Raw genomic sequence first — 26,625 nt, 5'->3', positions numbered from 1 at the left:
CATATTTAAACTCTAACTTTTTTTTTATGTTGATGGTGATGTCGTGATTAAATTGAGCTAAATCTAAATGTGCCTATTATCTTCAACATTTCTCACTGCATTCCTTCTAATACAAGCCTTGGTCTTACCACAATGGTGGTTTTTGGCCAACTCTGCTATGGTAGGTTAGTTTAATATTCTCTTTGCTGCTAATGTTTGGTTCATTGCTCCAAAGAATCCTTTGTAGAAGTTATATTTAGGTATAAGTTTCCTGAGTTGTCATGCTTGAATCTAATAGGATATGGCACCTTGTTGATGTTTTATAAAATAATATAAGATTCCGAAGCTACTTTCACACAAGGATAGGTAACTTCAATTTGTGGCTCATAAATGTGTAATGGTGATGATAACAATGGTTTATTTTTCGTTTTATTTAGGGGTTAAAGCTTTTGAGCATTGATTCGGTTATCATAGGATCTTAATATAAAGATGATATGTTGATTTAGGATTAGCATTAGCTCAAAACATCTTCTTGGATTGGAGATTAAACAAATTGTTTCCTATTTACAGACTTTATATCATATATATAGTACTATAGGAGTGAAAGGCTTTCTTTTAAAGAGTTCACTGTAAATCGAGAATACCCTTACATTATTTTAACTCTATTATTCGATTATGATATTTTCTGTATCTTGTAAATCACTTTAGATTGGTTATGGTATTTTTCTATCTCGTGAATCATCCCCATGCCATCTAAATTAATGCTTGGCAATAGAACTTTTTAACACATTTCCTCGGTTGGTTCCAGATCAATTGAAAACATTCAACTGGCATGTAAAACATTGTATGAGAGAGTGATTAGAGAGTGATGATAAGATATTCTTGCAAACTCATATTTTTATTCATTACATATTTTTGCGTTACTACAGACTTGTAATTTTTTAGTTCTTAGCATCAGCTCATAAAGGAAACTAAACATATAGCATTCAACAACGTTTGCTTCATCTGGTTCTAGCATTAGCCACAATCCTTCTCTCAAACTGTACTACAAAAAATATAAAAAAAATGTATATATATATATTTATAACAACAATAGAAATTAACCTCATATATATGTATATATTTTTAATTTGTAAATGAAGAAATTACATAGAAATTTTAGGTTGTGGGTCAAATTACACTACTCATTGAAAAACTATATTGTAAAAATAGATATAATATAATATAGTATTAGAAGTTAAAATATTTGTATATGTATCTCATTATCTCATTTGCTTTAATTTCTAAACAAGCTTCATCATTTTCTTAAGAAATTTAATTGCTACATTTCTCCCATGTTTTATAAATTAACAATATATCACAATTTTAATATTTAAACTCTCTTATTTATGCTTTTTCAGAACTGAATTCTAATTGATCTTCCTATATATGAAGGATTATGAAACAAAATTTCATTCAATGAATTCATGCTAAAAATATAAGTGGTTCAAAAATAAAATTAATGAATATATAACTAATTCAACATGTAAAGGATTACTAGTAATTACACAAAAATTTAAAATAGAATCAAGTGAACAACATAGATTTAATATTGCTTAATGTAAGTACACTTATATACTTTTAGACATATTTAATTTAGATTGCACTTTTATGTTTTTTCGTTTTATAGGTTAAAGAGGTAATTTCATAGAAAGTCAAATATGTAATTTGAGTTAGTTCGCGGTCTGAAACTGAGGAATCATTGGAGGAATATGACTTCTTATAATGAATCTATTTTATAATTGCTACCTAGTTGTGCGTTATGCATTAGGAAAAAAAAAGAGAACTTACCTCTATAATGCCTCCAGTCTAACTCTTGTTTTCCTATTTCATTTCCTTATTTTTTTCCTCCTCTTTCTCCCAATTATTTTCTAACTCTTCTTATATTTTTAGATCATCTAAAATTGATCGCATCATAACACAATAACAAATGTGAGGATAAGATTATGAAGAAATTATATTGTGGTGAGGAAAATAATATAGCTAATTTTATATAAAAAAAAAAGTATCTTATTGTTTTCCATCTTAATATTGCATCATAAATATAAATCATAGCATTAAAGAAAGAATGAAAGAAAAGCCAAAAGCATCAAGAAAGAAAAAAAAACAGAAGTGTCATAATCTACTTTTAAACTTATGTAATTAAATATTTTAGAGTTTTAACATTATTTTTCATTCTAAAGTATGTAATCTTCAAAAGAATTATTACAAGATTATACGTAAAAATTTCTAAATATAAAGAATTTAATACTTACTAGAAGTCAAAATTTATAGATTTCTTTCTACATTAGTCTTTAAAATTTAAAAATTAAAGAGATAAAAATCTTATTTTCATTATTTTGAACTTATGTAATCAAATATTTTAGAGTTTTAATATTATTTTCATTATGTTATCTATAAAAAACCTATTATTAGATTAGACTTAAAGAATATATAAATTTAGAGAATTGAATGCTTATTAGAAGTCAAAGTTCAGAGATTTCTTTTCTTCATTGGTCTTTAAAATTTAAAAATTTGATTACTACTTAAGCAATTAAAGATATAAAAATCTACTTTTCAAAAAGTAAATATATAATTATATTTAAGAAGATGTTATTAATTTCTACATTAATTATTAAAGTAAAAATATTGATTATGCCTCAATTATAAAAAACTATTTTATAATCTTTATTTAATTTAGGGATTTTGTTGCCATCCTCATCGGTTCTAATTGTTCTTCCTTCACTTTAAAAGAGGACATCGGGCTACAAGAGAAGAGGGAGAGGAAAAAAATTCGCAGCTAGGGTAAATTGAGAGGAAGTTTTTGTGTGATTTCTTCAATTAGATTAATCAGCTAGCGGTGGAATCGGGAGTAGAACTAGGGAGGAATCTGTCAATCATATTAATGTCGTCATTGAGAACAAAGGTAAGTGAAATTTGACTCTCACCACTTAAGTAGAATTTATCTTCTAAATTCTTTAAGATATTTTTGGGAAGAAATGAGTTGATCTAGGAATAGGAAAATTTTCTTGAAATCATATTAGAACCAAGAGTAAAAACAAAAAAATGGAGAGTGAGATCTAAGGATAAATAGAAGATCGGACAAAATGATGGAATTATTGTGTGGACAGCTATGAAGAGAGGACAGAGGAGATATGCTAGAAACATAGGAGGAAAATTGAAAGGATGGGAACAAGAGAGGGATAGGAAATAAAAAAAAGAGGGAAATAGTGGTCTGAATCTGTTGTCTGTTTGCGAATTATTATTTTGTTATCTTTTGTATTTAATTCTCTTGATGTCTATTTGGGAAATGGTGGTATTGGTGAGCAGAGATAGGGAAACGAACTAGAAAAGAATTAAAAAATAAATAAATATAAAATTTTGGGAGGCAAATCTAGGTGAGCATAGACAATATTCCTTGTGAGGGTGAAAGTGATGTTGTTTGGAAGTAGGAATAGGATTAACAACAAAACAAAAAAACTCTAGGAGACGATCTAGGTGAGGAGAGGCAGTGTCTCTATGATGCACATGTAGGAAAGGATGAATTACATAAACTTTAATTAGATGTTTTCTTGATTGTAGATAGATGTAATGTTTAACCCTCACAAGCAAGGGATGTGAACACTACGCTTGGATATACTTATTTTTATTTGAAGATAGCAGTTTATTGTATTTTTCGCACTAGGAATATAAGTTCTTACGGTACCCCAACTCCCTATGGAGGTATAGATTGTTACAGCTCTTATCCAATCATTTCAAATAGGAGGATCAAAGCACATAACTCCTCTACATGATCCACTCGATGGAACGAGAGGTTTAGTGCTTAACAATTGATCTATTTTTCTCTTATTTGTTGACCGATCATGTATATATATCAATGTCGTTGATTGATTTGCATTCGATTTTTGTTAAAGGATATGGTAGATCACTTTCTTATAGCAACGTATGAAATGAAAGGAGATTCTAGTTGCGGTCCTAATTATTCTATGATTTGCTTTCCACCTTCATGGCTGAATCTGAAATCACCTTATCAAACATAGATAAAGCTTTGCATGTGTACATAATATATATCTTGATATAGATTTGAGTAGTTATTAACCATATTTGATTAATTGATGGGCTTTAGTTATTTGGTCTTCTTCTCTTAATTTGCAAGGACAAACTATCTTATACGGATTTTTCTAAGATTTATGCACTTTGCATCAAGATTAAAGGAGCCTCCTCAAGGTATATAAGTAATACTAATCATCACAGCTCAAAACTCTTTAATTTGGAGTATTTATGTGTGTTATTATTGATATTATAATATATATTTAATAATAAAAATTCTCAAGTACAATTTTTGCTAGTAAAAATTCGTACATTTTAATAGTTAAATGATATATCATGAGATGTATAGTCTGATTTGAACTCATACTCTTATAGATAAGGATAAAAATACTTAGATATCTTCCCAAAAGATAAATAATTATTAATTTAATTAACTATGTATGTGTATACTTAATTAATTAAATAATTAGTTTAATAGTTTATATGTTTCTTCTTTTACAAAAGATTATAAGTTCGAGTAAGATTGTATTTTTATGTGTATCATCATTTGAACGTTATTTGTATTGTATTATAATTAGTGTATATCACTTGACTAATCTCGAGTCAAACTGTATTTTTATGTATATTCTTACTTGGAGATTATTTGTATTGTGTTATGATTGGTGCATATAACTTAACTAATAGATGTACCCAATTTTTGTTTTTTAATAAATAATTAGCTGATATTAACTGCAGCCTTTGCACTTGTCAAATAGTATTGAAATGTGAGGAATTCGTCAAGGCATTTGATAAAAAGAGTAAGGAAGTGTAAGCTTTTATATACAATTGACGTCATAAATCAATTAACAGTTTTTATATATTCATGTAGTAAATGAATTTTATACTTATTTTTTATTGCAGACACAGTTGACGTCATAAATCAATTAACAGTTTTTATATATTCATGTAGTAAATAAATTTTATACTTATTTTTTATTGCAGATATTATTAATATGTCTCTTTACTGAGTTTTTTTTTAATTTCTTTTTTTAAATAAAAAGTGCATGGAAGAGTTAGATGCAAACATGAATTCTCATTAGTGAAGGAAAAAATGAAAATCCTTCTTAAGGTAATATTTTATTTTATATATACTGTAAAATTTTATTTTCATGGCTATCTTTTTTCTTTTGGACTTTGTGAAAATTTTAACTGAATTTAAATGTGCATACTTATACAGCATGAGTTTTACTTCATTGAAAATCTGTTTTGTCTACTGCATAATTATAGGCATTGATAATTATAAGGAATTATAACAATATAATAGTAGTTAAAACTCTTATGTTCTATTCAAAATTTATAAGTTTAACATTAATTAAAAATGTAGAATATTTTATACTGTATAAATCTGTAAATTTAAATTCAATTAAAATTTTTACAAAATCTGTAAGAGAAAAAAATATATATGGAAATAAATCTTATAAAATATATAAAATAAAATATTACCTCAAGAAGGATTTTTATTTTTTCCTTCATTACTGAGAATTCATATGTTTGGTTTCATTCATTGCCTATGCCACCTTTTAAAAAAAAAATTAAATTTTTTTTAAAAAAACTCAGTAATGAAATATATAAATAATATGTAAAATAAAAAATAAGTATGAAATTCATTTACTAATTGATTTGATTTATGACATCGTCAATTATATATGAAAGTTTACCCTTCCTTACTCATTTCATCAGATGCCTTGACACGTGTATATATATATATATATATAAACATATAATTCATATATATGATGGTGTATGAGCAATCATATGTGGCATAAATCATATGTGGTACCAATAAGTATGAAATTCATTTGTGATCGGTGGTTGTGTTTACTCACTAAGTTTTGTCTCGACGACGATCTTAACATCCTCCATCAAAGGCAACCAAATAAACACTTCAACGAAGCTACTGCTCCATACGTACATACAACAACATTAATTATCTATATCTATAAAAATATATTATATGATTATACAATCATTAATTTTAATTTATTATTATGATATTCAACGCAATTAGTATCGTGATATACATACAAACAATATCTATATACACACACACACATATATATATTGATAAATTGAGAAGGTTATATATATATATATATTTGTAGACACACACACATTATATATTTATATAATTCTCAATTATAAGTATCTTCTTTGAAGTTTCTAACCTTTCCCCTTTGCACCTTCTTGATTCTATCATATTTATTCATAAATATATATATATATGTATATATAGATACCATATTCATTTTAATCTTTATTAATTAATAAAATCTTTTTTTCATATTTTAATATGGTTATAAAATGTTAAAGTATAAGAGCCAAATTCAAATATGAAGGAATTTGGTTTACAAGGTCATGAACCTATTTATATATTAATAAATTATATATATTATATATTTTTACTAATCCAGGTAATATTACAAGAAATAATTATATTTTAATAGTATATTAAACATATTCTTAAATATATTAAATAGATTAAAGTACTAAAATTTTCAACAAGCTATTCGCTTAACTTATCAAACTCAATTTCATATATTTTGAACTTATTTAAATTTATTCATATATTTATTTTTTTAAAAGATTTGTGACCTTCTCCTTTTTACACAGGTTTTATCCATTTAGTCTAGTATAGATTTTGTTTTACTTTGTTATACGGCAAATTTTTTACCAAGTTCAAATTTTATACTTGATGAATATTTCTCTGAGTTTAGGTTATTACTTGAGGATGTTTAAGCTTTCATTTTGCATTTTGTTTCCTTTTTTAGTTGGATTCAAAAGTATAATAAAAATAACACATGGCTTAGTTAGAGATGAGTAAGGAAAGATGGATAATGATTCATGAACCTCCTCAGTTTTTACTTCACTTACTTGAGCATGATGGTTTTTGTTGTTAAATAATAATGATTTTATCTTTAAAAAAATAATGTTATATTGGATGCTATTGTATTGACTTCCATTGTAAAGTTGATTTAGAATTAAAAACAGATACTACTAAATTTATAGTTCAATTACATAATAAAATAGAACCTAATTTAAATGAATTATTTAATATTATAATAAATAAGTGAATCAAATTATGTATATTTATTGTTTAAAATATAGTATTTGATGACCAATTGTGAGAACTTACACTTTATTGAATAATGAGTGGCGATTGATGGGGACAACAATGAAATGCAACCAATGCATAAATAAAAGCTTTGGTATCTTGTAAAAAAGTAGATAACATTTTCTTTAGGTTTTAAGAAAAAGATGAACTATTTTATTGTTAATTCTTTTTTGTATTCTTTTTTATTGATATAAAAGTTCAACAACATATTTTTTTCAAGTAAAGAAATAGATAGGGTGGGCACGAAATGGACACATGAGTTCCTCTATTTATTGCATATTACCTAGCAACATTTCAACTTTTATGATAGTCTGAATCAACTACTAAAATTATATCATCTATTGTCTAATTTTTGGCTGCAATAGGACGATTTTTAAAGGTACCAGGTACAAATTTTATACTTGATGAATATTTTTATAAAGTTTGGGTTGTTACTTGAGGATATTTAAGCTTTCATTCTGCATTTTGTTTCTTTTCCTCTTAGTTAGATTTAAAAGTTTAATCGAATAGTATATAACTTAGCTAGAAATGTAGTACGGACGATTGAAAGATATATAGTTATTCATGAACCTAAGTTTTTTGTTGACTTGCTTGAGCAAAATGGTTTTTACAGTTAATGGATAATGATTTTTTTTTAAGTAAATGTTGTAATGAATGTTATTGTATTAACTTACATTGTATAAACTAATACCATATTAGTAAGAAATACGACTAATTTTGTAGGTCAATGAAATAACAAAATAGAACTTAACTTGAACGAATTATTTAATCTCATACAAATGAATAAATAAAATGACATCATTTACTGTTTAAAATAAAGTATTTGACGATTGACGAGCAGAACTGATGCTTTAATAAATAATAAGAGATGATTGATGGGGACTGTGATGAGCATTATAGATTTGGAAAAAAAAAACAATCTCCTTTTCTCTTGGCAAAACCATTTTTCTCTTCTCTAATCTTTTCGAATAGGATGGATCGAAGCACGCAACTCCTCGATGTGATCCACTCAATGATATGTCATGAGATGTATAATCTGATTGAATTCATACTCTTATAGATCAGGATAAAAGTACATAGATGTTCACCCAATAGATAAATAATTAATAATTTAATTAACCAAATATCTATTAGCAAGATACATATATATTTGTTTGGTATACGTGTGTACTTAATTAATTATTTTATTAGTTGAATAGTTGATGTATTTCTTCTTTTATAAGAGATCATAAGTTCAAGTCAAATTGTACTTTCGTGTGTGTCATCATTTGAAAGTTACTTATATTGTACTACAATTAGTGTATATCACCTAATTAATCTCGAGTCAAACTGCACTTTTGTGTGTATTCTTACTTGGAGATTATTTCTATTGTATTATGATTGATGTATATCACTTAATCAGTAGATTTACACATTTTTTATTTTAAAAAATAATTAATTGATATTAATTGCAGCCTTGACACTTGTCAAATGGCATTGAAATGTGAGGAATTCATCAAGGCATATGATGAAAAGAGTAAGGAAGGGAAGGATTTCATACATAATTGACATCATAAATTAATTAGTATATTCATGTAGTAAATAAATTTTGTACTTATTTCTTTTTTAAGATAATACTAATATATCTCTTGATTGAGTTATTTTTTTTATTTTTAAATTTTTTTTTTGAACAAAGGTGCATAGCGGCATTGGATGCAATCAAAAATGACTTCTTACTTATGAAGGAAAAAATAAACATCCTTCTTGAGGTAATATTTTATTTTACAGATTTTGTAAAATTTTATTTTCATATATATCTTTTTCCCTTATGGATTTCATAAAGATTTTAATTAAATTTAAATTTGCTGACTTATAAAGTATGAGTTTTATTTAATTAAAAATCTATTTTGCCGGCTCATAATTGTAGCTATTAACAATTATAATGAATTACAACAATGTGGTTGTAGCAGCCCCGGAAATTTATAATGGAATGTATATTATAAATATCAAATGCGGAAGCGAAGACAAAATTTGATTAACATCCCTTACACTAAAACCAAAAACGTGCTCACAAAATATAAAAGATTAAACTACCTAAAGGAGAAACTTGAAAGTAAAAACTACGAATGTGACTATGGAGTCTTTAGGCGTCCCTTTCGTCGTTCTCCTGCGGAACCGGCTCGGGAACGATGTCCTCTTGATCTGAAATGATTAAATAAGGAATGAGCTACACTAGCCCAGTAAGGACATCACGATATCTCACCGTCACGGAGGTAAAGGTAGGTAGAAAACACAAAAAGACCAATGGAGCATAATTTACAACAAATCCTTTTATTAATAGTAAAACCTTTACCATTCACTTACCTCGGTGAAATTCATAAAACAATATACGAAAGCAATAACATCATCATCATCATGAAAACATATATATGAACTGTATAACATAATACCTATCAAGCTTTTCGTATTTTAATCGTTACACAACATATTTTCCTCATTTACCAGCCCACTAGTATCCATGGGGATCCATAGGGGTCCCGCTACCCGTTAACCCTTAACACTTGAAATCATATTCCAGGGCCGTCCCCATACCCCGTCCGGTATGGGCGCCAAACCATAGACCTCATTACCCCGTCCGGTATGAGGGTGAAACGGGCCGTCCCCATACCCCGTCCGGTATGGGCGCCAAAACATAGACCTCATTACCCCGTCCGGTATGAGGGTGAAACGGGCCGTCCCCATACCCCGTCCGATATGGGTGCCAAAACACATAAGATCTCCACACCCCGTCCGGTATGGGAGACCACAATCCCGGTAGGGTTCCCTACGGACCCGGTCCGTCCACCATCTCTCAGGATATCTAGTCAGGCTGACCACATTATACAATTTCCATTTACATAATCTTTCATTCTCCTTTTCCCTCAGTCAGCATTATCAATCACATACAAACAAGCAAAACGATAATTTATGCCAAACAGACAACATACAGCATCAATATCCCGGTCATTCAATCCATAATCAATAAAACAGTAGAATATGCACACGAAACTATAAAATGAAAACATCAAATCTCATACTGCATTTAAAACTGTAAACAGGCCAAATAACAGTTAACCGACAAACACACTAGACTCGGGCTCCATTAGCGACCTTAAGCAATTTCACACATTCGTTGATTCATGAAATACCGTTTTATCATTTATTGAACTTTAAAATCGTGATAGGAAATAGGGTGAGGGGTCCTTACTCGTTTCGGGGTCCGAACATGGCTTCACAGTGCGCCTACAGGTTGTCCCTAATTTTCTCTGAATTTTTCTCGGGGAACTGAAACGCACTACTGGTACCTGCACGTGTTCCAAAAAAATCCCAAATTTGGCCCAGGGCCCCTTTCGGCCCAAATCGCAACTCCGGCGACGGCGTCGCCGCTTGCGGCGGTGGTTTGCCTCGGGTTGGCCGTTTCTGGCCGAATTCGGCCACACTCGCATTAGTTCCTGCGATAAAACAACCCTACGGCCCTCGGGGGGCCGAAAATTTACGAAAAACCGAAGCTTACCGGCGGCGGTGCTCTCGGGTGCGGTGGATCTCCGGTGAAGTTCGTGTTTTGGTGATTCGGCTCCAATCAACCTGTAGAGAAAAGAATGGTGATCACGGTGATATAAAAATTGCATTAAACGGAGGACGGGAAGGGCCTCATCGGAGGCAAAAACTGAGAAGGGACGCGACGGCGCCTCTGGCTTTCGGCCGTGTTTTCCGGCCGTTAGGCCGGGATTTTGGCTCCGATTTGGCCACTGGGGAAATCAGCGTGGAAAAACGAGTCGGGGGTATGAAATTTACCTCGATCGGCGGTCGGAAATCCCTCCGGTGCGGCGGCGGGTGGCGGCGGCCGGCTTCTGGTTCGTCTTCTCCAGCGAGCGGCAGGCGGCTAGGGTTTGTGGTCTGGTGTGGGGGTTCTATTTATAACCCTTTGCCTTTTGATCTCAGCCTTCCATTTTGTTTTAATCTGGGCCGTCCGTTTTTGATTAAATCTGGGTCGTCCGTGCGATTAAATCTGGGCCATCCGATCGCGCCTACGCAGATCGCCAACGTGGCCCGTTTCGGAACGACGTGGTCTTGCCACGTGGCAGGTCCCGGTTGGCCGGGACTGCTGACTGGGCCTGGTGACGTGGCTGCCGACGTGGCTTTTTTTTTTTTTTTTTTTTTTTTTCGGCCCCTTTCCGGGCGCTACAGTGGTAGTGATTAAAATTTTTATATTTTACTTAAGATTTACGAGTTTAAATTTTACTGAATATGTAAAGTTTATGTTTTAATAAAAAGTAAAACTATTTTTTTAAAATATTAAAAATTGTAGAATTTTATTTTAAACTATTTATTATTATTATTATTCTTCTTCACTAAATGGGGTATGTATGGTGATGCAGTTGGAAGCAAGCACCACCCCTCGCAAGCGCAAACGCAATCTTTTAAATTACGGTACTCTTGCTTCTTACAACTTATTTAATTCGATTCTTATTTATTTTTTTAACTCTTTAATCTTTTAATTCGAGTCCTTCTAGTAAATGGAGAATATTATTCTCTAATACTTTACTATTGTAACAAATACAGTTTCTTTTTAACTAATTCAATTCGATTTTAAATTAATTAAGAATAAAATAAGATTTATATTTTTCTTTAATTACTATAACTTAACTAAAGTAATTATTATCCTTAATTTAATTTATAAAATTTAACTTCAATATTTAATTTTTCACTATTAGTATTTTATATATTTTCGTCTCTTTCAATAACAATATTATAAAGTAATTATGTTTTCTTTTGTTCGCAGATTGGGTGGATGAAAGCTTCTAAAAATCAATACCAATAAATTCTCCGCAGGTTGTAATAAGTATTCCTTTTTCATGGAAAATAAATTTAAACTCTAACTTTTTTTATGTTAGTGGTGATGCTGTGATTAAGTTGAGTTAAATCTAAACGTGCCTATTATGTTTTTAGGTAAAAAAAAATATTTCATGATTATTAAGTTCCGTCAGTTGAGGGAACTACAGTAGGTCAAAATCTAGACCTAACTTTTTATTTTTTACTTTGAAACTCAAACTTATTCTGCAGAGGTAATTATAAATTAAAAGGTATTATTTCAAAAAAATTTAAATTTTGTTGCTATTGGTTTAGATCAGTTGTTGATATTTAATAATTTCATGTAAAAATCTCTTGGTGAAAAAAGATATGAGAATTTAGCTTAGACGTATCAAAAGTGCGCATGGACGGCCTAGATTTATTTCTAATTTAATTGCGATCGGACGGCCCAGATTAAATCATGATGGACGGCTCATATTAAAAGAGAAAGGTTATAAATAATCGCATCCACACCCAACCCCAAACCCTAGCCGCTAGAACCCTCGCCGGAGAAGATGACCCAGCCACCGAAGGAACCGGCCGCCGCCACCCGCCACCACACTGGAGGATTTTTAGGCCACCAAACGAGGTAAAATTTCTCTCTTTGGCTCGTTTTTCTATGCTAAACCTCCCTGTGGCCAAATCGGAGCCAAACCACTGGCCAATTGGCCGAAAAATACCACCGAAGTCCAGCGGTGTACCCGCAGGTTTCCTCAGTTTTTGCCTCCGATGAGGCCCTTCCCGGTTCCCGTTTGATGTAATTTTTATACCACTGTGACCACCGTCCTTTTCTCTACAGGTTGACCGAAGCAAAATACCAAATCGCAATTCGCGCCGGAGGAGCCGTCGCACCCGAGAGTTTTATCGCCGGTAAGTCTCAATTTTTTGAATTTTTTTGGCCCACCGAGGGCCTTAGGGGTGTTTTATCACAGGAACCAATGCAAGTTTGGCCGAATTCGGCCGAAAATGGCCAACCTAAGGCGGATCACCACCGTTGGCGGCGGCACCGTCGCCAGAGCACGGCGGAGCCGCCGTGCCGGAATTTTAAAATTGGCCAAAAGGGCCCTGGGTCTGATTTGGGATTTTTTGGGGACATGTACAGGTACTGAAAGTGTGTTTCAGTTTCCAAAAAAAAAATTCAAGGAGTCTAGGGACTGCCCATAGGCGCAGTAAGAACACGATTTTAAACTCCGAAACAAGTAAGGATCCCTCACCCTATTTTCTATCATGACGTTAAAGCTTAATAAATGATAAAACGGTATTTTATAAATTAATAGATACATATAATTAATTAAGACTGCTAATGGAGCCCGAATCTGATGTATTTTTGGGTCAGGTTTTGTTTGATTTATTTTGCAGTTTTGAATGCAGTATGGTGCCTGATGTGTTTATTCTATGATTTCGTATGCATGAATCACGATTTTATTTATTATGGTTTGAATTATTGTGAACCCGATGTTGTGTTGCCTTGTTTGGTGTCCATTACTGGTTTACGTATTTATATTTGATTGGATAATTGAGATTAAGAAAAAATAAAAAAGGTATGTGAATTGATAAATGGATAATGTCGATAGCCTCACTAGATATCCTGGGAGATGGTGGACGGACCATGTCCATAGGAAACCCTACTGGGAACATGGTCTCTCATATCGGACGGGGTATGGAGACTTTATGTATTTTGGCGCCCATACCAGACGGGGTATGGGGACGGCCTGTTTCACCCTCATACCGGACGGGGTATTGAGGTTTATGGTTTTGGCGCCCATACCGGACGGGATATGGGGACGGCCCTGGAATTAAGTTATTAATCTGAATGGTTCACGTGTAGCAGGAGCCCCCTATGGATCCCCATAGATACTAGTAGGCTGATAAAAGAGAAAATTTGTTGCCTGATGATTGAAATACAAAAGTATGATATGTGTTATGTTACAGAGTGTGCATGATCTTACGATGTCTATGATGTTATTGTTTCTCATAAGTTGTTTTCATGAATCTCACTAAGGTAAGTGGACAGTAAAAGTTTTTATTATTGATAAATGAGTTTGTTATAAATTATGCTTCATTGGTCGTTTGTTTTCTACCAACCTTTACTTCTGTGACAATGAGATAGCGTGATGTCTTTACTGGGTTAGTGTAGCTCATTTCTTACTTAACCATTTCAGATCAGGAGGACTTGGTTCCCGAGCCTGTTCTGTAGGAAGACGGCGAATAGAAGCCAAAGAATTTATTAGTTTTCCTTATACCATTCATTCATAGTAATTTCATTAGTTAGTTTATTATTTCATACGTTTAATTCGTTTTGGTTATTGTGTAAGGGATATTAATCATAATCTATTTTATTTCACTTCCGTACTTAGAATAAATTTATACATTTCCTTTTAATTTCCGGGGCCGTTATAAAAACAATTTGAAAATATAAATAATAGTTATCTATCTATTTATCTCTTTTTAAATTACCTAAACACAAACTATAGTTTCTTATTAAAGAGTCTATTAATTTTAATACATTTATTTTAATGCTATAAAAAATAATTAAATAGTTAATTAAATTAATTATTAAAAGTTTAATAAAAGAGTTTAATTTTTTGAAAAAGATTAATTAAGAAAATTTAATTTTGGTAGATTTTAAATTGGAAGTTAGTAGAAGTTTTAGTTAGTCGGAACTTGTTTCTATTTGTATATTTATATCTATGTAATGTGATGATATATATAATGTGTTATCTATTTAATCTTCTAAATATAAAAACAGAATTTATTTTTCTTTAACTATAAATTAGATATTAAATAATGATTAAAATTATTAAAGTAAGTCAATATAAAAATATAAATAATAATTGTCTATCTATTAGTTTCTTTTTAAATTACCTAAAGAGGAAATATTGTTTCTTATTAAAGAATCAATTTAATTGTAATACATTTGTTTTAATATTATAAAAAATAATTAAATAAATAATTAAAATTTTAATTAAATTAGTTATTAAAACTTTGATAAAAGAGATTAATTTTTGAAAAAGATTAATTAAGTAAATTTAATTTTGGTAGATTTTGAATTGAAAGTTAGTAGAACTTTTGATTAAATATGTAACACCCAAAAAAATTATTACTTTTATTTTTTAATTTATTTTAATTTATATTAGAATTTTAGTTTAATTTTGTATATATTTAATTTATAAGGGTTTAATTTAATTTAATTTAATTAAATGAAAATAAAAATAATGATAATGATAAAATAGGGTCAAATTATTTTTGGATTTAATTGAAATTGGTTTTGAGAAAAATGAGTGAAAATTTAGATTATGGGGGTATTTTTGAAAAGAAAATCGGAAACCGGATGTCAAAACGCAATTTAAAAAAGTTGTTCCACGTCAGCAGCCCCGGCCAACCAGGACACACCGCGTGGCAAGGAACGCTGACGCGGGACGGGGCCACGTGGGCGATCCACGTGCGCGCGATCGGACGGCCCAGATCCGTTCCCGCGCGCACGGACGGCCCAGATCAAATGTGCGCACGGACGGCCCAGATCGCATCGCGATGGACGGCCTAGATTTAATCCCAAATAAATCGCGATCGAACGGTCCATATTAAATCTTGATGGACTGTTGAGATTAAAAGGGGAAAGGTATAAATAACCTCACCCACACCCGACCACAAACCCTAGCTGCCAGTGCCTCGCCGGAGAAGAAGAGCCAGACGCCGAAAGAGCCGGCCGCCGCCACCCGCCACCACACCGGAAAATTTTCCGACCGCCAAATGAGGTAATTTTTCTCTCCTTGGCTCGTTTTTCGATGCTGAATCCGCCTATGGCCAAATCGGAGCCAAACCACCGGCTAATCGGCCAGAAAACACCGCCGAAGTCTAGCGGCGCCGCCGCGGCTTCTCTCTGTTTTTGCCTCCGATGAGGCCCTTCCCGATCTCCGTTTGATGTAATTTTTATACCACTGTGATCACCGTCTTTTTCTCTACATGTTGACCCGAGCAAAACATCAAAACGCAACTTGTGCCGGAGAAGCCGCCGCACCGGAGAGCACCGTCACCGGTAAGTCTTGGTTTTTCGTAATTTTTTGGCCCACCGAGGGCCCTAGGGTTGTTTTATCGTAGGGACCAATGCAAGTTTGGCCGAATTCGGCCAAAAATGGCCAACCCGAAGCGGATCGCCGACGCAGGCGGCGGCACCGTCGCCGGAGCACGGCGGATCGCCGTCGTAGGCGGTAGCACCGACGCCGGAGCACGGCGGAGCCGCTGTGCCGAAATTCTGATATTGGCCGAAAGGGGCCCTAAGTCTGATTTGGAATTTTTTTGGGACACGTGCAGGTACCGGTAGTGCGTTTCAGTTTCTCGAAAAAAATTCAGAGAATTTAGGGACAGCCCGTAACCACACTGTAGAGCCAATTTCAGACCCCGAAACAAGTAAGTATCTCTCACCCTACCTCCTATCACGACATTAAAGCTTAATAAATAATTAAACAGTATTTTGTGACTTTATAGATATGTATAATTGATTGAGGTTGCCAATGGAGCCCGAATCTGATACATTGTTGGTCGGTTGTTGTTTGATCTATTTTTCAGTATTAAATGTAGTATGATATTTGATGTATTTATTTTATGGTCTCGTATGCATGAATCATGATTTCTTTTATTATAGTTTGTATTATGGTGAACCCGATACCGTGTTGTTTAATTTGGTGTCGATTACTGGTTTATATGTTTGTGTATGATTGGATGATTGAGACCAAAGAAAATGGTAAAAAGGTTATGTGAATTGATAAATGGATAATGTGGACAGCCTGACTAGATATCTTGGGAGATGGTGGACAGACCGGGTCTGTAGGGAACCCTACCGGGAACGTGGTCTCTTATACCGGACGGGGTATAGAGACCTTATGTGTTTTTGCGCCCATACCGGACGGCGTATGGGGACGACCCGTTTCACCCTCATACCAGATAGGGTATTGAGGTTTATGGTTTTGGCACCCATACCGGACGGGGTATGGGGACGGCCCTGGAATCAGGTTATTAATGTTAATGGTTCACGTGTAGCGGGGACCGCCTATGGATTCTCATGGATACTAGTAGGCTGGTAAAAGAGAAAATTTGTTGTCTGATTATTGAAGTGCAAAAGTATGACATGTGTTCTATTACAAAGTCGATATGATTTTATGATGGTTATAATATTATTGTTTTCATATGTTATTTTCATGAATCTCACCGAGATAAGTGGACAGTAAAAGTTTTTATGTTAATAAATGAGTTTGTTATAAATTATGCTCCATTTGTCGTTTTTGTTTTCTACCGACCTTTACTCCGGTGGCAGTGAGATAGTGTGATGTCCTTACTGGGCTAGTGTAACTCATTCCCTACTTAACCATTTCAAATCAGGAAGACGGGGTTCCCGAGCCCGTTCCGCAGGAAGACAGCGAGTCAGACACCTAAAGACTTTATAGTTCTTTTTATAGTTTTTATTTCAAGTATCTCTTTTAATTAGTTTATTCTTTCATGTTTTGAATACGTTTTTTGTTATTGTGTAAAGAATGTTAATCAAAATTTTTATTACACTTCCACATTTAAAATTTTTAATACATACATCTTCATTTAAATTCCGGGGCCGTTACAAAATAATTTCCAATTTGAATATAAATTTTAACATTAATAAATAATTGATATAATTACAATAAAGGTCTCTTATTGTTTTTGTCCAAATATACAACAATGTAAATGTATGATTGTACGCGTGCCTTAATAATGTAAATATAATAATAACTTGCTTATTCAAAATCAAAACAGTTCTTTGAATTTGAAGACTATATATTATGGTTATTGATTTTCACACTAATAATAGTTACTCTGGGAAATTGGTAATTTGCTTTTTCCGCATGTCATAATTTATCACATTGTTTTCCTTTTGCTTTTGACGCATGTGAAAATTATATATCTATTTAATTAAAGAACCGAAAATTGGCATATGTTAATACATCATTTTTTAAAAGTAATTTTATATTCAAAATATGATAGTCTATATGCCAAATATCTATATAATTTTTTTAACACACAAATGCAATTTATTTTTTTAGTTGATTATAAATTATGTACTAAATAATTTTAAATGGTTAAACAAAATTAATATAATAATGTATAATAGTTAGTGTGGTGATAATACAGTTATTCATTTAAATCTTTTAAATATAAAAATAGAATTTAATTTTTAGTTGACAAAACATTATGTACTAAATAATGTTTAAATATATTAAAATTAAACTATGTGAAAATATAGATAATAGTTATCTATGTAGATAACATATATAATATTTAAAGTTTTAAATTAAATAATGAAACTTAATGTTTAGCTTACTACAAATTATTGTATACTAAATAACTTTTAAATATAAAAATAAAATTAATGTGATAATATTGTTATGTAATTGATTTTTAGTTGACGCACTTACTTTTTTTATATAATTATGAGCTTCTTATAAAATATATTTTTGTTTTGCAGTAAAATAGAATTTATATTATTTTTAATAAATTATAAAATTTTAAAATTAAATTTTGTGTGTAGCAAATAGTATAAATCTAATATATAAAAAGGTAAAAGTAAAAGTGACATGTCAATTCCTCATTTTTTTTTTCTTGAGATCATTTCTATTTAATTTGATAAATATAATAGTTATTTTTTAAATTTTCTAAATATAAAAATAAAATTTAATATTTAGTTGACTATATATTATGCACTACAAAATTTTTAAATATAAAAATAAGGTAATACGATATATAAAAATTATCTATTAAAATTTTTTAAATATAAAAATAGAATTATTTTTTAGTTAACTGTAAATAATTTATAAAAATAAAAATCAAATTAATGTGAATATATATGTATATAATAGTTATCTGTTCACATTTTTTAAATAAAAATATAACTTGTTTTTCAGTTAACTACATATTAGAATTTTGCACTACATAAACTCTTAAGTATATATTACTCCACCCAAAGTTTCTTTCTTGCATATCTTTTACATTAAGACATGATAAACTATGAAAATATAACTGGAACTTCTAAAATGTTCTTCATTTTAATAAACATGTTGATTATGAGACACCAACTTATTTTTTTAATCGACTTTTAATACGTTTTTTAATACTTTTATGCGAAATCATTTGATTTCTATGCAATTTTTATTCATACTAAATAATTGCATAAAACTATTCTATAGTTATATCTTATGCATACACATGGAACAAATTCAGTTTGATAATTGTTTTTTTACTAAAATTAATTTCTCTTGAGATTTAATAATATAACTAATTAAAAATACTATCTACTGAGATTAAAATTGATATATTATTAAAAAATTTATGCCTTGTAATTTTATTAATGAAATTAATTTGTTGTTAAAATTTTACTAATTGCATAGTTAAATAATTTACCAAAACTAAGACTGTTTAATTAGCAAGTTTGTAAGAAAACTAACTACCGGTGCAAGATGCGTGAATGAGAAGAAAATAAAAAATGAAAAAAGTTGATTGAAAACACAAGCTAGCTAGTATATAAACCAATACGATTCTCCCATTTCTCTTCATCCATTCTCACCCTTGAGAACTAAAAAATATAACTAGTGTCATAATGGCTATGATATGTTTAATTTCAAAGTTGCTTTTCGTTGCAATATGTCTTTTTGTTCATATGAACTTGTCATCTGGTGATTTTTCTATTGTGAATTATTCTCAAGATAACTTAATATCTACTGAGAGATTTATTCAACTTTTTGAATCATGGATGTTGAAATACAATAAAATTTACAAGAATATTGATGAGAAAATTTACAGATTTGAAATTTTTAAAGACAATCTTAAATATATTGATGAGACAAACAAAAAAAATAACAGTTACTGGCTTGGATTAAACGTATTTGCTGATTTAAGCAACAATGAATTTAAAGAAAAGTATATTGGTTCTATTGCTCCAAATTATACAGCAGCTGAACTGTCTTATGATGAAGTGCTTAATGAAGGTGCTGTAAATATTCCCGAATATGTTGATTGGAGACAAAAAGGAGCTGTCACTCCTGTAAAACAACAGGGATCTTGTGGTATGACTTTGTTATTTTAATTAAATATTTTATATTTATGTATTAATTGACATATCTTCTATGTGTGTGTGTATATATATATTAATTAAATATTTTATTTGACTGATTATTTTATCATAATAAAATACGTAAATTTTTATTTAAAATAATACAGGTAGTTGCTGGACATTTTCAGCTGTTGCAACTATAGAGGGAATAATTAAAATTAGAACAGGGTATTTGAATGAATACTCAGAGCAAGAACTGCTTGACTGCGATAGAGGTAGCTACGGATGTAGAGGAGGTTTCCCTTCGAGTGCACTTCAATTAGTAACTCGATATGGTATTCACTATAGAAATGTTTACCCATACGAGGGAGTGCAACGTTATTGTCGCTCAAGTCAGGTATATCTACATTATATATATAATATTAATATCATGGATGTGCACTCATTTCTCTATGAACATTGAATACCGTCAATATTAGATCTTCTAAGATTATATAATTTTACAAACACCTCAATTTAACAAGCATATGATATTTACTTTATAATTAACACACAGTATTTTATTTAGTCTAAAATTTTGTTAATAAAAAAATCATTCAGAAGAATTCCATTTCTTTGTTTAATTCTTTTTTTTTTATTGATTTTTTTATTACAGAAAGGTCCGATTGCAGCAAAAATCGATGGGGTTAGACAAGTGCCACAATATAACGAAGGGGCTCTCATACAAGCAATTGCATACCAACCTGTGAGCGTCGTCCTTGAATCAGCTGGAAGAGCTTTCCAATTGTATAGAGGGGTAATTAAAAAAATTAAATAATTAATTAGCGAATAGAAATTATATAAATAGTTGATAGGGATTAAACAATTCAATTTTTTTAATGTGATAGGGAATATTTGAGGGGCCATGCGGAAACAGAGTAGATCATGCAGTAACAGCAGTTGGGTATGGACCAAATTACATACTCATAAAGAACTCATGGGGTACAGGATGGGGTGAGAAAGGATTTATAAGAATCAGAAGAGGCACTAGAAACCCCTATGGAGTATGTGGACTTTATTCAAACTCATGCTATCCTGTTAAATATTGATGAGGTCATGGCTTCCATACTATCACTTATATACATATATATATATATATAACTTGTATACTTACAGTGTGTTGACTATAATAAATTATAAGATTATAATTTATATATCAAAGTTTGCCGTGTCAAACTTTTATAGTTCTTGCTATATTATCTGTAATAGTGTTGGTTTTAATTGAATAAACTTTTATATGTACTTTAATTTGTCCTCTCAAGATATAGTTTTGGATTATGCAGTTAGTAAATTTTTTAAATACATATATATTTTTATAAGGCAAAAGTTTAAGTTTATTAGACAATTAGTGCAACTAAATTTTGCAACTTTAGTTTTAACAAAATTTTTACTTAAATAGATAATAGAATCACGACAGACAAAAACTTTATAAAAAATTAACAAAATTGAGATACAAAAAAATTAAAATTAGACAACCAATAATATAATTTTTAAGGAGATAATTTTAGTTGAATTTTTTGTTAGACAATCGATACTACTTCGGTGCATATATATATATATATATAAACATTTGGCACTAAAATTTTATCTAACTACGACAATCAATATACAACATATTCTAAACAAATTAAACGTATATATTATAGTAACACCTCACAAATTTAGGTCGATTAAGTTTAATAATAAAAATTAGACAAAGATTTAGGAAAATAAAAAATATTAGAAAATTTTAAAATATTAAAATTTGTAATACCCGGGTTCAGAATTTAGTCCGGAATTAATTTTAACATTCTAAATATGTATAAGAATCTATTTTTAAAATTAATAAATTTTAATTTAATGTGAAATTATAAAAAAAAAATAGGTTGATGATGAAATTGAAAATAATTTTTTAAAAAAAGGGTGAAAATTTGGGTTCGGATAGTGTTTTTGAAAGAAAAATCAGAAACTGGGGTCTAGAACGCAATTAAAAAAATTTTGCCACGTAGGACCGTCCAATCAGCAGTCTCGATGAACCGAAACATGCCGCGTGGCAAGGCATGCTGACTCGATGCCACGCGGGAGGCCACGCTGGCGATTCGCGTGCCCCATGATTGAACAACCCAGAAATGTTCCCGCGCACGTGGACAATCCGAATCTGTTCCGTCCTCAGGTGTGATCAAACGGTCGCAATCAAACACGATGGACGGTCCAGATTTGTTTTCTCTTTAAACGCGATTGGATGGTCGAGATCAAACACGATGAATGGACTAGATTAACGCGAGACGAGTATAAATATTTTGCATCACACTGAATTCAAATCCTAGCCTCCAGCCTTCCGCTGGAGAAGAAGAACCAGTCACCGGGGACGGGAGTCGACCGCCGACCGTTGACCACTGCCGCACTAGAGCCACCCCCGACCACCAAAAAAGGTAAAAATCTCTTATCTACTTGAAATTTAATTTCGAGCATCCCCGTGACGAAATCAGAGCAAAAAAAATGGCGGATGAATCGAAAATTACGAGCAAAGTCAGGCGGAGCCGTTGCGGGCAAAACCCACAACCTCTTCCGATGAGCCCCTTCCCGTTTCCTATTTCATGCAATTTTTCTACCGTTGTATTCACCGTTTTGTTTTCTATAGGTTGACCGAAGAAAAATGCTCAGCCACGAAGATGAGCCAGCGGAGCCGCTGTACCGAAAAATTTCACCACCGGTAGGTTTTCGTTTTTTTTTATTTTTTCAGCTAATTGAAACTCCCTAACATATTTTCTTGCAGGGATGGGTATAAAACCAGCCGAAATAAGTTAAAACTGGCAAAAAACGACATGACTGAGGCAAACTGCCACTGCGGGCAGTGGTGCCATCGCCGGAGCATGGCAATGCCGCGTACCGGAACCCAAAATTTGCCTGAAAAGGATTTTAACCGATTTTAAATTTTTGTGGTATTTTTAGGTACATGAAGCGTGTTTTAATCTATGTAGGAAAATTTAGAAAATTCAGGACCTCCAGTAGTTGCAGTAGAGAGTTCAGTGTTTCGGATACCGATTCGGGTAAGAATCTCTCACCTTATTCTCTGTTATGTAATTGAAGCTTAATAATCAATAATATGGTATTTGTATAATTTAAAAAATTTTGAGAATAATTACAGGTTAGTAATGGAGCCAGAACCAGTTAGTTATTTATTTGTTTTTTTTGTGTAACTGATTGTTTACTTTTACAGCTTTAAATACATGAGAATATACTCGAATTGTTAAATGATTCTGTTGTGCTTCCCTGATGTATATTTAATGCTTGTCTTACTTAATTTTCAGTCAATTTATGAAATTAAAAATTAATATGCAAACGGAAAGTTGCTCGGTTATGTGAATTAATGAATGGTTATCTTACTGGATATCGTAAGAGATGGTGAACGGATTAGGTACATAGAGAACCCTACCGTGAATATTGCTTCATACCGGACGGGGTATCGAGGAATGGTATTTTTGGCGTTCATACCGGACGGGGTATGGGGACGGCCCGATTCACCCTCATACCAGATGGGGTATTGAGGGATGGTATTTTTTACACTCATACCGGAAGGGGTATGGGAATGGTCAGTTAGTTAATAATATTGGATATTGGTTCATACATAGTGGGATATCCCTTTGGACTCCCAAGGATACTAGTAGGCAAATAAAAAAGAAAAGTTGCTATTCTTACTCACTTGAATATGAGATTAGAATGTTATTTTAGTTATTGTCTTTATATGTCAATTTTGGAAATCTCACAACGGTAAATATATGCAATAAATAGTTTTTCTTATGATAAATAAATTTACTTAAATCAAGAGCTCCATTGGTTATTTTTATAATTTTTACCAACCTTCATTTTCTGTATCAGTGAGTAGTGTGACATTCTTACTGGACTAGTGTAGCTCACCCTTTTATTAACTATTTTAGGTCAAGAGAACAAAGACCTAGATCTCGATCAATAAAAGGGTTGTGAATAGTTCACCACCCGAACTTCCTTTAAAAGTCAGTGAAGGTCATCCTAGAATGCTCAGTATATTGCCTTTTGTATATTTCTTTAATTTTTGTTTGTTCTTTTAGAAGGGACATTCCTATAGCCCTATTGGGCATTCTAAATTATTGTGTAAGGAATGTAAACCCTAAACTCTATTATTTCACTTCCACATTTAATTTATGACTTTATTTTTTTTTAAGTTCCGAGTATTTACAAAATTAGTAAATATAAAATTTTTCGGCTTCAATGTCAATTTTTTAAATTAATTTGTGAACTATTATGTGAAAAAAATTTAATTTTAAGCAATCAAATTTAACTATACCAAATTTATTGATAAATAAATCCGAGAAAAATCTAAAACAAAATTTAAACCCAAAAATTAGTAATATAGAGATTCAAGGATCTAAATTGTAACAACTTGAACTCACAATAAAGTCCCAAGCGTCCTTTCATTTTCACTCATGTAAAATCTTAATCATACGGATAGAGAAAACATCATTTCCCTTAGTAGTATCATCCCTTGCGTGCTAAATAAAACTTTAAAAAACATTAACAATGTAACAAGAGTTCACTAGTATGGAAATATCAAATAGAAATTTAGAGTTTGGAAATACTGAATCAATATAAATAGAAGTCATCATAGCCCCTGTACTTCATTTCCTACTCTTTACCATTCTGATTGCTCTTGGTTCAGCTCCTGGTTCTGAGGTTCTACAATAATAAATTGGAGTGAGTTACAAGTGCTCAGTAAAAATAATTATAAACTCAAATCTAGAAAGTTGAAAGAGATGCATGGAAACTCCTTTACATCTCTTCCCAATACCATCCAACTTTTATATTATTAGAAAATTCTTAGGATACGACTATTTATACTCATTCAATTTGTTTATCTATTATTTTTTCTTGTAACATGTCTAGTCTTTTGTTCTAAGTGATTCTTGTTAACAATACTATTTAAATGTTTTCAATCTCACTGGGTATCCTCCTCACAATCTATAATGACTAATACAATCATTTATACAAACATAAAATAATTTTTTTATTCAAATACTTCATATTACTTATGGTGTAATATGGTACGATTCAATACGATTTAGTTATTATACATATAATTAAAACATGATCATATTTACGATACAATATAGTACGATACAATACGATTTACTTATCACAATCACAATTATAATACGATCATTTTATGGTACGATACAATATAGTATAACACAGTTCACTTATCATAATTACAATTATAATATAATCATTTTTACAATACGGTGCACTATGATACAATAAAATTCACTTATCGCAATCACAATCATAGTACATTTAACTCACATACACTTAAACTTGGAGATTATATTGTATGATGTCATTTTAATCTCTATTAATGAGAGCAATAAAGATCCCTTACTATCAAAGTGGGCCCAATATGATATGTTCAATAAGGACCTAATGACAATGTGATATAATATTATGGTTAGCCCACATGACAAGATTCATTGTTACTTTGATTGAATCCCAACCACACATGCACCAGCACCTCCTTGATATAAAATCAAAGGGTTTTAAAGGCTTGACAAGTTACACTGATCAATTACGTTTAAGTCCATGCTTTTACCTACTCTTACCTTTTTCGTTGCTTCAAAAATTTATTATCATAATTTAATATTTATAATTTCATATGGTTAGTCCTAAAATTTTCTCTCAACAATTTTTATTGGTGTCATAACTCTTATAACGTTTATAATTGTTGTATTATGTATATCTCCCAATTAGCTCCTTTATAAATATCTTTAATAAGTTCTCTAGTTTTCGTACTTATCATTTAATTTATGATAAACTTGTTTAGATTATCCCATTAACATTTATTATGTACATATTTATATATATATATTTTCTAACTACATTCATTCATTTTTACTTCTATCACATGATTTTGTTGTTTTACTTTCACCATGTACTTAATAGTAAAGTTAATTATAGGCATGTGATTTTTATTTTAAATAATATTTTAAATTTCATATGCAGTGTTTGCATAATTTATATTACTTTTAATTTAAGTTTTTATACACTTTATCTTTCTTTTCTCTGAATTTTTCAATGTCTCCCTATAGCCCATTTCCATGTTTGGCCCATTTTATTCTTTTTCTTAATTTACATATTTGTCTACACTATACTTATCCTACTTCGGCTCCAGAATCCACCTAATAGCATATAGGCTGGCCTATCACTATATTCTTTGTCATTAAATTACTTTATAATTTTATCTCCTTTTGGGTTCATGGTCTATTTATTCTCCAGTCACTTATATTGGCCTTATTTCACAACTATTTAACTTCTGTTAACCCAAGTATAAGTTCAAATCCAATATTTTATAAATATATTGTTTTGGCTCATTACTTAGTAGCCCAACTATTTAGTAATCTAATCATATTTTAGATTTTATCCATTACTGATTTTATGATTC

The 26,625-nt window shown here is 31.0% G+C and overlaps 1 protein-coding gene across 1 annotated transcript; it reads left to right on the top strand.

The window, feature by feature from the left end:
- The first annotated feature begins 19,646 nt into the window (after window positions 1–19,646).
- On the top strand, window positions 19,647–21,425 carry LOC110825385 (papain-like). The gene is made up of 4 exons (XM_022055832.2): window positions 19,647–20,151; window positions 20,306–20,535; window positions 20,794–20,934; window positions 21,026–21,425. The coding sequence occupies exons 1-4, from the start codon at window positions 19,686–19,688 to the stop codon at window positions 21,224–21,226; spliced, it is 1,038 nt and encodes a 345-aa protein (XP_021911524.1). The 5' UTR covers window positions 19,647–19,685; the 3' UTR covers window positions 21,227–21,425.
- Window positions 21,426–26,625: the final 5,200 nt, after the last annotated feature.

Source organism: Carica papaya, chromosome 9, assembly GCF_054855325.1.
Source record: "Carica papaya isolate Zhongbai chromosome 9, ASM5485532v1, whole genome shotgun sequence".
In the NCBI taxonomy this organism is placed as follows: Eukaryota; Viridiplantae; Streptophyta; class Magnoliopsida; order Brassicales; family Caricaceae; genus Carica; species Carica papaya.
Note: the sequence above shows the minus strand (reverse complement) of the source record. Positions and strands in the feature narration are given on the sequence as shown.